The sequence below is a fragment of the Leptopilina heterotoma genome, unplaced genomic scaffold, assembly GCF_015476425.1.
Source record: "Leptopilina heterotoma isolate Lh14 unplaced genomic scaffold, ASM1547642v1 Lhet_168, whole genome shotgun sequence".
NCBI classification, from domain to species: Eukaryota; Metazoa; Arthropoda; class Insecta; order Hymenoptera; family Figitidae; genus Leptopilina; species Leptopilina heterotoma.
The window spans coordinates 40137-53264 of NW_025110884.1; the positions used below are offsets into that span (position 1 = coordinate 40137).

Consider the following 13128-nt stretch of genomic DNA (forward strand, 5'->3'; position numbering starts at 1 on the left):
GAAATTCTCTATAATATAAAAAAATTTATTATCTTTTTTTGGTATACGTTAATTTTCATAGCCGCAGATAAAAAACAATTTTTAAGGTGTTGATAAGATAATATATAGACGTTACCTTTTGATGCATTAAGTTTGCTTTCATATCTCACAGTTTCATATGTTTGCTAATCTGAACAATTTTTTGTTTTAATAATTTTTTTCTCTTTATATATTAATTTTAAAGAGAGGAGAGAAATTTTAGAAAAAAATTAATTTTATTCAAATAACTGCTTACTTGTTTATTAGCATTGAATAAATATTTACATGAACTAAATAATTTTTGCTGCAGACAAACAAATTTGAACCAATAATTATTTTAATCACTATATTAATTTCAGTATTTGAATGATTTATTCAATATTTTCTCATTTTTTAATTCAATTATTGATTTTAATTGACACGAATAGAAAATATATTTTGATACAAATAAATATTTTTTTCTAAACAATAGTTTTTTTCACCTTTGGGAATGAATTTTTAATGCAATACTAGAAGAAGTTTTAGTAAAGTTTGTTATAAATAATTATCGTACTCCAATCTTTAAAAAATCATTTGCATATTTTTATTTCTTTTCATTAGAAAAATTGTCGAGTAAAATTTAATTTACATAACTTTACAGTTTAAATACTTATTCGCATTATTTACAATTTATCTTCACTTCGACTAACATAATACATTGCAACTTAACGAATAAACTTTCTAATTTCTGTTAACAATTTAAAGATATTCAAAAAAATACTACCAGTAACACGTTTTATGAAATCATCTACATTGTAAAAATGGTAAACAGTACTACATAGTAACAAAAAACGATCGGTAATAATTTACATATTTAACAATTCACGATTTTTTAGCACCTTATTATCTTAACTCTCTATGTCTTCCTATTTTATCCAGTTTTTCAAAAATGAAAACTGAACAAAAATTATTACTACTCAAATGTCATAAGTAAAAAATACATCATCTATGGATCTAATAAATTCACGAAAACAAAATTCTTCCTGAGATTTAACTTAATCTATAATTTTTTAAATTATGATCTTTTTTTCATGAAAATTATAATCGAAAAATAATGATACAATTTTTACTAGAATACAAACTGTCGTATAGTTCCAGGAGATGCGATATAATCACGTTTTGTAGAAATCATCGGATATTATCATTTCGTATAAAAAATTACTTTCGAGTGAATGGCACAACAAGTGATTTTTATACATAAAAACAGTATAAACATTCTTCCAAAAATATTAATGAATATTTTAACAATATCTTGACAAAATCAACAGACTATAAGCAAGAGGCTAAAGAAGATGTAACCTATTCCATTGGTTCTTTATTTGAAGATCATGTAAAAGATCGATGCTTCTTGAAGAAGAACCAACAGAAATAAGCTATTTCATTAATTCCTTGTTTGAAGATCGTATAAAAGATCGATGCTTCTTGAAGAATTAAGGAAAATAACCTTTTTTATTGGTTCTTTTTTTGAAGATTATAAATAATTCGGTAAAGAACCAATAAAATGGTGGGTTTTTTTTGAGAATCATTAGGTTCTACTGAGAATTAGACAATCGACAAGGATTTGAAATTTGATTAGAAAAGAATCACTTAATACAGTGACAGTACCTCTTTTGGCCATAATCGAGGCACTTTGAACCAGGTCCGTAAGAATTAATCCTACTTATTTGTTCGTCACTAACACTATAATTACCAGACCCGTAATATTTTATTGTTGCCTCAAATTTCGCCCCACCAGGTGTTACCTGTATCATATAAAAGTATTCCAATGTTGAATTATCACTACTATTAGTATTTAATTCCACAACTTTATGAATTCGATGAATTTTTTTCAATTTAAATTTAGCACACAAACGTTTACCCTCTTTTGTCTTGTAATTTTTGACTATATTCTCAATATGACTGAGTATTTTATCAACACCACGAATGACAATTTCACTCTTGGCATTGTCCTTCTCAAATGCGGTACAAACACACCAATGCTGTGGGATGCCAGCGTCTTGACATCCTCGCTCAATGGGCACTGTTTTCAATAGTGATTGACATTTGGAGCAACCGGTACTCGCTGCAGCATTACCACCAGCTCTCATTAAAATATCACGTAGAGTTTCGTAGAGATCAAAGGGAGATGTTAGACGATTTTGATTTATTGTCAATGATCGATAAGCTTCAGGATTCTCGTCACGAAACCATTTCGGCAGCCAAATGTAAAAGAATGGCAGTCTCTCCTCGTACCAGCCCATAAAAGTCATTCTATAGTCTCCAATTCTCATTCCATGATCGCTTAGGAAAATTATCATTGTATCATTCATTACTCCTTCACGTTCGAGGTGCTCCAGTCTTGATAGAATGTGTGTGTCCATTGACGAGAGGCCATTAATTGAATCATGACTCACTGAATTTGTCCAGAAGAAGCCAAAATATGGTAGACCTTTAAATTTTGTTGCAAAATCAACAGCTGAATTTAGAATTCTCTCGGCAGCAACTTCAGGACCGGTGCAATAACTTCCGCCAAATCTTCTTTGAATTTTTAATAATTTCTCTGATGCTAGCATATATGGTCTTAGATAGTAGTCTGTTGGTGGATCCACAAAGCCAACCTGAAAATTTACAAACAAAAAATTGAAGATGACTTGTGTGCTTTTTGTTTTTCTCTTGTTTTGCTTGTTTGCTCTTTTTGTTTTCTTTTTTCTTTTCTTTTACATACCATTTGTTTTAAGCCAAAAAATTTGAAACACAAAATTAAAAATGACTTGAATTATTTTCTCTTCTCTTATATTTCCCATTTGTTTTTGAGTCAAAAACAATTGAGAAGTATAGGAAAAAGAAAACTGTGAAAAAGTATTGTAGAAAAACAAAAATTACGAGAGAAAAGAATGCCAAATAATCCAATTAACAAATTTCTATTTACAAATTTTGATTAACAAATCTATATTCACAATTTTATATCATGAATTTATTTTTTTACTGATAATTAAATTATTTTAATCATTAATTATTATCTTTGGCAAGTTGATAATGTAATTGGGTTAACCAAGAGTTTACCGATAATGAGTACAAAAGAATTTAAACAGTTGTTGCATAGGAATCGGAATTTGTTATTAAATAAAGTTAGAAGAAGAAAGACTAATACAATAATAAGAAAGGAATACAATAATAAAAAAGAAAGAAATGAAATTAGAGAACATTGCACTGAAGAAAAATGTATTGGATTCAAAAAACCGATTACGTGTCTATTATTAAATAAATATTTACTTGAATTAAATAATATTTACTTGAATTAAATACTAGCTTCAAGTAATAAAATTATGGATTCAAATACAATTTGTTTCATTTAAATAAAAATAATTTCATGTAAGTAAATATTTATTTAATAATACATAGATATAAGTAAGTAATCGGTTATTTGAATCAAATAAATTTTTTTCAGTGTAGAATATTATTACATTAAAAAAAACAAAAAAACAAATTCAATTATTTTCAAAATTAATAAAATTCTTCGCAAAAATCCAATTAATTAAAAAATTTTTTTTAATTATCAACATTTCAATTATGTTTATAAATGAATAGCAAACTTCTTCGACAAAATTCAATTATTTTGAGGGATTTTAATAAAATTCATGGGAAAATTTCAATTATTTTCAAAAATTTTTCTTAATTCAAAGATTTTTGATATTTTACTATTTTAATAAAATTTCTCAAATGAATTCAATTGTTAAACAAAAATTTTGATAAAATTCTACACAAAAATTCAATTATAAAAAAAATAATAATTCACAGGAATTTAATTATTTAATATAGAATTTGCATAAATTTTTTCGAAAAAATGAAATGTTTTAAAAAATTTGCCATTAATTCAGCGCAGTAATTCAATTATTTTCATAAATTTTAAAATTCCTTTTAGGGATTTAAATATTTTCAAAAATAATAAAATAATTTTGAGGAAGTCTATTATTTTCATAAATAATAAAATAATTCGGAGAAAGTCAATTATTTAAATAAATAAAAATATTCATCACAAGAATCGAATTATCTTCAAAAGTAATAAAATTAAATTATTTTCAAAAATTTTAATAAAATTCATTGCAAAATTTTAATTATTTAAAAAAATTTCTCTTAATTCAATAATTTTTAATATTCTACTATTATAATAAAATTTCTCAAATGAATTCAATTATTTAAAATAGAATTTCTATAAATTTTTTCGAAAAAATGAAATGTTTTAAAAAGTTGGCATTAAATTCTTTGCATTAATTCAATTATTTTCATGAATTTTAGAATTCCTTTCAGGGATTTAATTATTTTCATAATAAATAAAATCATTTGGAGGAAGTCAATTATTTTTAAAATTTTTCCTTAATTTAATAATTTGTACATCATTTATTTTAATACAATTTCCCAAAGAAATTCAATTATTTAAAAACAATTTTGACAAAATTCTACACGAATATTCAATTTTTTTCTAGAATAATGAAAATTTCACAGGAATTCAATTATTAAAAATAGAATTTGCATAAATTTTTTCGAAAAAAATAAATTGTTTGCAACTTTTTTATAAAATTCTTCGCAATAATTCAATTATTTTCATAAATAATAAAACTCATTGCAGAATTTCAATTATTTTTAATAAAATTTTAATCGAATTCCTCGAAAAATGTAATTATTCTTAAAAGTTTTATTAAAATTCGCCGAAAGAATTCAATTATTTAAAAATTTGTTGATAAAATTATGTATAAGAATTGAATACATCTATGCTTGTATTTAAACAATTGAATTCTCGTAGAATTTTCTAATAATAATTTATTTAAAAATTAATTTTTCTGTATCCCTTTGCCGAAAGTACTGTCTTCCCGGTCTGATTTGGCTCCGGGAATAGCGACTTTTGTGGCCGGCTCGACAGACCCATCGAGCGCTCTGATTGGTTACAAGAATTTCAACACACGTACATGTTAGCATAGCAACCACACAGGCACGTTACTTACAGAGCTCACGTTTTAAAAACTGACAGTCATCAAAATAATGCTCGAAATTTCTTATTTTCTTTTATTATTTTTTAATTATTTAAAAATATTATAATTTAAATACGATTATTATTATTATTATTATTATTATTATTATTATTATTATTATTATTATTATTATTATTATTATTATTATTATTATTTTATCATATTAAAAATTTTGAGTTTGAACGACATTTTATAGATGTCACTTTTTTAAAGTAGGTTACTACTCTCAATAAATGAATATTTCGAACCGATGATCGTAAAGTAGGTATATTACTATTATTAAATATTTATTTGTAAAAGAAAATTTCTTGTTTACTATTTTTTAAATTTTACTTCCAATTATTTTTTACTTATAATTTTTTTTCATGCCCGCCCCGACCAGCTAAGTCTCGGCTTCGCCTCGACTTTGCAAAAGTCGGGCGGGCAACTTATTCAGCTATTTTATTATTCAAACAATAATTCGGCCTTATATATCACGCCAGCCAGGAAATCCAACTTTCTGGCCTAGTATCGTAATATACTATTAGTTAAAAAGTTTTAGATAATAATTGAATTTTGGAGAAGCTACTATAATAATTGCAGAAAATGGAAGCTGTACATACAAAACCAGCGTAGTAAAAAAATGTAATAAAAAAAAGTTAGTAAAAAGAAGTACAGTAATAGGAAGAATAGTAAAAAGTAAACAAAATATGTACAAGTAATAATTGTAGTAAAAAATATAGTAACAAATGTATGGTAAAATATATAGTAAAAAAGTATAGTAGAAAGCAACATAATAAAATAAAATGTATAGTAAAAAGAAACATAGTAATAAAGTGCAGTAAAAAGAAGCATAGTAAAAACAAGTATAGTAAAAAGAAGTAAAAAAAATAAAAATTCTAATAAAAAAAAATTTTTTTAAAAAAAAATAAAAATTTAATAAAAAAAAAATAAAAAATTTTTTTAAAAAATTTTTGTATTAGTATAGTAAAAAAGAAGTACAGTACACTTCTAATTAAAAAAAGAACAAGTGAATTACATCACCCGAGTAGAATTAAAGCACCTAATTAAAGAATAGAAGAGAAATTTCCATACCAAATGAATAAAAATGCAAATACAACACAAATGTTTCAAAAAGAAGAAAAAAGAAACCAATCCTACAATTGCCAATAAAAAAGAAAAAAGTTTCGAAAAGACAATTTTAATTAATTTCTTCAGCTAACCTTCAAGTAGTTGAATGTACTAATTTTAGCAGCATCTTCAGCGTAAGCAGTGACATAGCCAGAATTTCTAAAATTGTACCACAACATTGGACAATGATCAAGGCCAAATGGACTAGTCGGCTTACATTTACCATAGGAATCAGTTTGCGTTTGTCCAGTAAGAAGTGCCATTAAATTTGGAAATGTATTCTCACCCATTTTATCATAGCCCTTCATTATTAACCATCCCTTCTCGTCAAGATAATTTGTTGACTTTGGCAAATTTCTCTCGAGATTTAATCTCGATACATTGTCAATACCCAATAATAAGACACTTAATTTTCTCTCTCGACTCGTCACATTATTCCCATCATCAGAATTATTAAAGCGCTCAGCAACTTTATTCACATTAATAACTGAATGAACATTTTGATAAATTGTCACTGGATATTTGGAATTTTTCCTTTTTCCCTTTACTTTTGTAATCTCCTTTTTATCTTCACAGGATACCATCAGTGTATCTACTTCCTTTGGTAGAATCACTGAGATGTTAAAGTCGACGCAATTCTGCACTCTGTTGAGAATAAAAATGAGTAATGAATGAAAGAATGTTAAACAAAAATGTGTGGAAATGAAAATAATGACTGATGAGGGAAAGAATGTTAAATGAAGTGTAGAATTTCTTTTTGTTTAACATTTTCCTGATTTGTCATTTATGGAAATTTTTTTAAAGTATTTTTTAATATTAAATACTATAAATTATTCGTCAAATATAAATATAAATATAAATCATTTATGAATAAATTATTATTAAATATTTTAAATATTTTTTTTTTACATTGGAAAATAAATTAGATTTAAAATCGATAAATTTTAATCAAGTCAAATAAATTATATTTGAACTAATAATTTCAGTATTTAAAGGAAATACCATGTAATGGAATTAGATAAAAATTATCTGACTTAAGTAAATATTTATTTGATAATGGACAAGGAATTGTTCTATAGATAAAGTTTTCTCTTCCTATTACGTATATCCTATAAATTATTTAATTATATTATATTTCTATATTAAAAATATAATTATAAATAATAAACGAATATTAATAATATTTTCGTAGGCATTAATTATTTTTCGTTAAAAATGATATTTTCTTTATTCACTTACGTAATTGATGAATCGAAATTTTTCTGAGGATTAGGCTTTTTTGGAATTGGTCTAATAATTGGTGACCAACAACAAAAAACATTTTTCAAATGTTTAGTTTCGTTGGTGTTCAGTACTAATAAATTATTTCCATTGTTGTCCTGAATAATTGATGTTAAGAGCGGCGATTTTGTGCACGTTTGAAATTTCTCCTTTTTTACAAATTTCACTATGGACGGATCGAGAGGACTTTTCGAAGGCATATGACATTTTGAATTCCAAACCAAAAATCCATCGACAGTGACTGAAAACATTTGTTAATTTATAATGATAATAAATTAAAAAAAAAGAAATTTAAATTAAAAAAATTTTTTTAGTTAAAGTACTATGAAATCTCGATAAAAATCGTTGCAATTATCAAGGTTCCAGTGTACGTTGTACACATAATGTAAACAAATATTTAATTTAAAAAAAAAAAAATTTAAAAGAAGTAAAAAAGGATTAAAAAAATTTTAAATGTTAGTATTAATTAATATTAGTATAATAGTTGTTATAATATAATAAATATTAATTAATATTAATATAGTAAATATTATAATAATTAATTTTAATACTAATTAATATGTACTTAAATTAATATATTTAAATAAATAAAATATTAATTTACCAGCATCGTTGTACGATCTATAGGAGTAATATTCTAATTTATCGAATTTATTTCCATTTAATATGTACAAAAGTAAAATGCATGGCAGAATTAGCAGAACCAATCCAGGTCTATGGCAATAATTAATTTCTTTGAATCGAATCCACCTTAATTTCATCATTTTTCTTCACTTCTCTCTCTTTCTCTCACTCAATTAATCAAGATCTGCATAAATCGACAAATAATTTTACAAATTTTCTTTTCACATTGATATTTTCCAATTGTCTCGTTATTTTTTTATACACATATTCACTATGTATTATTTCACCATTATTATTTTTGTTCACATTCATTTTTGACAGTCTTCTTTATTCTTTCTGTATATACGTCTTTTGTTTTTTTTTTTAATTAAAAATTTTCCATTTATTACTTTGTCATCATTTTTTCTTTTGTTCATTTGGAGAAAAATTCTGTAAATAAAATAACAGTGAAAAAATTTATAATTTAAAGAAAAAAATTGAAAATCAAAAAATTTAAAAAAGCTGAAAATAACAAAATTAAATATAAAAAAATTGAGAATAAAAAAATTAAATTTAGAGAGAATTGAAAATAAAAAAAGTGAAAAATATATTCTAAAAATGTAGGGATATGTATTTAATGACAATATTAAAAAAAATAATTTTACAAATATATTAGAATAAAACAATTATTATAAATAACAATTATTAATAACAATTGTTAGTGATAAAATTGTGTCATTTACTTAAAAAGTTGAAGCAATTATACGCAATTGAAGAATAAATTATTTTTATAAGAGAGAAATTATTTTATTATTTATGTGAAAAGTAGAAATATTGACATTTGACGAGGCTATAAATAAAACAGCATTCTTACGACTATACTTTTTTCTATATAATAAGAAATATTTCTTATTGGTATAGAAAAAAAGGAGCTGAAAGAATTCTATTGTATATATATAATATGAAAATGAAGCTTATAGTTTCTCTTTATAGGTCACTGATGAAAATATTATTTCTACTCAATCGAACTATTATATTCAAATTTTATTTATATTTCTATTAGCATTCAATTAAATTTGATTTTATAGAAAATTTTTCCCTGTACTGTGCTATCATTATAAACCTTTTAATTAATTTATTTAAAAAAAAACTTAAAAAGTATTTGCTTTTTAATTAAGTACACTATTTTTTCAAATAAAACACAGTTCGATAGATTTAATCAAGAAATTTTAAAATAAAAAATAAAATATTTTTTTTTAAATATATAAATATTAATATTAAATTAATAATTAAATGAATATTGAATTTAATTCTGTCAATTTTTATTACAACTCTTTAATTAATTATACTTATAATAAATGATACAACAACAAAAATAATTATTATCTATAAAGAAGAGAAAAATATACAATATTAAATTGACAATTAAATGAATATTAAATTTTGGTTTTCTAACCAAAATTTAATTACTAGTAAATAATAATTTATTGGTGAATAAATATTTATTTCTTATTTGAATTTTCTTATAATAAATTACAAAACAAGAAAAATAATTATATATAAAAAAGAAGAAAGGAAATAATATTAAATTAATATTTAAATGAATATTAAATTTTAGTTTGCTAATTTTTATTAAATTATTTATTAGTAAATAAATAATTATTTATTTGTTAAATTTTCTTCTAATAAATTACAAAACAAAAAGAATTATCTAAAAAAAAGAAAAGAACTATTTATTTCATACACTAGAAAATATATACATTTTCTCTTAGAAATAATAAATTGTTATTAACTAAATATTAAAATTTAAATTTTTAATAAAAACATTGTAGAATATTAGTAAAGAGAGTCAGAATGTACAATGTGAATTGTATATAAATACACAAAATTATATAAATACATATACTGAGAGTAAGTTACATAAAATTGAAAGTGTCTCAAGAGAAATTATACTGAATCGTGAAGTAGAAAAATATTTTCGAAATTTAAACTAAAAATTTGAAATAAACAATTACCTAATTGTTAAATTGATGATATATCCAGAAAAATAGTATAATTATATTATGCTTGTAACTTGACACATGAAAAACAATGTCACACTATTACTTCTTGAAATTATAAATGCTCTCGCTAGGCAGCACAAACTCAGACTAAGCCAACCATTTTTGAATTGCGCAAGACTAGCTCCCCTCCGACAAGTGCACGCCTGTCATTGAAGGGTAGTTTTCAATAATAGGGGTTTAATAATTGCTCTTTACTTGAAAAGGTTATTATCATTTTTATATACGTCGTTTTTTTAAAAATATTTTTTACATCAATTTTTGCAAATAAACTATTATCTGAATTTTATTTTATTTCAAATAAATATTATTATTATTATTATTATTATTATTATTATTATTATTATTATTATTATTATTATTATTATTATTATTATTATTATTATTATTATTATTATTATTATTATTATTATTATTATTATTATTATTATTATTATTATTATCATTATTATTTTGTATATTTATTATTTTTTACTATATATTTATTTATATATATTTTATTATACAGTGTGTGGCAAAAGAATGGAATGCCTTATAAATATTTCTCAAAATATGTATTTTGGAGCAAAATTTTTAAGACAAAAGTTGTTAGGCTTTAAACAATGCATTAAAATTAATACATTTTTTGAAGTCGAATAATTTTTGTTCCAAACATTTTGCCTCAAAATACAAATTTTAAGAAATATTTAAGGGGTTCTATTCTATTGTCACACTTTGTATATAAATATATTATATTTTTAAATATTGTATGCTATTCATTACATTTATTTACTTAAAATAAAACTATTAAAATATTACTTTAACGAGCAGACACGAATCCCTTGATTTCGACCATTTGTAATTTTTCCACTTGACAGAAAAATTAGATTTATTATTAATTTTATAGCTAGAGAAAAAAGAATTAGTTAATTATTTATTATTAATTAATTATAACAAAACAGAATTTGCTTACGTATATTTTTACTTTTTTTCTTATAAATTTTCATAATAATTTAAAAATAAAGTTGACAGAAATTTTTGAAAGGAAACTAAATTATTTCGGAATACCTTACATCGTTATTATTATATTAAATAAACATTAAGTAGGACAATCGCATTTAATGCTAATATTAGTTAATTATTTTATCATTAACAGGGTGGCCGCAAGTCAGGGAAAAACTGGAAATCAGGGAAAAGTCAGGGAATTTTGTTAGTCAGGGAAAAATCAGGGAAAAGTCAGGGAATTTTTAAAAATTCTTTAAAAGTCAGGGAATTTTGATCGAAAGAAACCACAAATTAAAAAACTTTGATACTTAAATTTCAATTAATTTTTTTATTTAGCCGTTTTTGTAATATAGCTCATTATAATGGTGCCGTCACATTTTTTATAAGTTTGGACCTTCTTACGGATATTTTAATGTAGAATATTAAATAATTCAAAAATTTTTTAGTCAGGGAAAATCAAAAATTAGTCAGGGAAAAATCAGGGAAAAGTCAGGGAATTTTGAAAATAAAATTTTGCGGCCACCCTGATTAAATTTTGATAATGTCAAGTATGAGTAATTGGGAAGAAAATTCCTCGTATTCACCAAAAATATCAGTTTTTTAATTCAGAAAAGTAGTTGTTTTTCTGACTTGTTGCGTCAGTAACTTGAAGAAATAGATAATTTCTTTATCCGTGTTGTAGTTTTTATTTCAGTAATAGTGATTTTTTCGGAAATTAACATAGAATTTAACACGTATATCAAATATCAGAATGAATGTAATCTAGTGAGATAAGAATTGGAGCCATTTTGAATAAATGACTGATTTTTTGCATTTGAAATAATACCTTTTTTTAATAAATAATAAATTCTACTAATTTATTATTAAAATTCACTGATTCAAAAGCGAAAAGTCAGTTACAAATTCAAATTAGTTTTTTCGAATTCAAATTTAGGGAATAGATATAATTATTTTTCTTAAATAATAAATATTTTTTACTATTTTTAAAGGAATACTAATTTATTTGGAAATACATTAAAGTAGCATATTATTTTACATAAACATTAAGAGTGTAAATCGCATGTAATAAACATAAAATATAATCAATTATTTTATCATTAAATTAGATTTATTTCAAATATAAAGTGCATGATGAAATAACATAAAATGATATAAATATGTTTAGGAGATCTACTTACAGTACATTATTTTCTTATCGATAATATAGTTTTTATTCTACGTATAATAGTGGATTTTTCGGAAATTATAATTTAAATTACCGTTTTTATTAAAAGAATACAGTTATCTTTTTTTCATTTTTATTAAAAACGGTTTTATAAATTGTTTGTAAAAATAAACAATAATCCAATAGAAAATAGCTTAGAAACTATGAATTATTTAAAAGTAGTAAAAACTATTAAATATTAATATACAAAAATTGCTTAATGCCCGACGAATACAAAGAGTGTAAATAACCACATATTGTTATTATATATATTACTAATAATGTAAACATGTATATAAATGAAGATATTACATGGCTTACAATGTACACAGACATAAAAAATAAATACACATTTCAATGAATATTGTATCAACTACTAAAACATATTTATCCAAAAAAAACAACTACATTTTACTCAGTCTTAAAAAAATATGTCTCATTTTCAAGAGAAAAAAGAAAGTTATAATTTTTAATTTGTTCTTTGGCTATTTGTAGCGACCGTTATTTTTTTCAATTATCCATTTTTAAATATTTGTCAAATGAAAATTTTTTTTCTCCTTATGATAATAATTATTGTAGATTTAAATTTACAATTGTAAAAATTACATAGTGTTTTTTCGCAAAAATTTATACACCCAGAGAATAGTTTTATTTGAACCAAATATGATTTATTTGAGTCAAATAAAAGTATATTTGTCCCTATTAAATTTTTTATTTGCTTTGAATAGAAATTTTATTTGTCAGAAAATGAATTTTGAACCAAATTAAATTTTTAATAAAGCTAAATTTTGTACCAAATTAAGTTTTGACCAAAATTAAGTTT

General features: G+C 22.9%; 1 protein-coding gene across 1 annotated transcript; it reads right to left on the bottom strand.

Annotated features, from left to right (window-relative positions):
• Nucleotides 1-578: 578 nt before the first annotated feature.
• Nucleotides 579-10224, bottom strand: LOC122499480. Its single transcript, XM_043607860.1, has 5 exons — nucleotides 10073-10224; nucleotides 8059-8507; nucleotides 7413-7695; nucleotides 6266-6818; nucleotides 579-2654 (listed from the first exon to the last, which is right to left on the bottom strand). Exons 2-5 carry the CDS (start codon nucleotides 8216-8218, stop codon nucleotides 1641-1643), a joined length of 2010 nt encoding a protein of 669 aa, XP_043463795.1. The 5' UTR covers nucleotides 8219-8507; nucleotides 10073-10224; the 3' UTR covers nucleotides 579-1640.
• Nucleotides 10225-13128: the final 2904 nt, after the last annotated feature.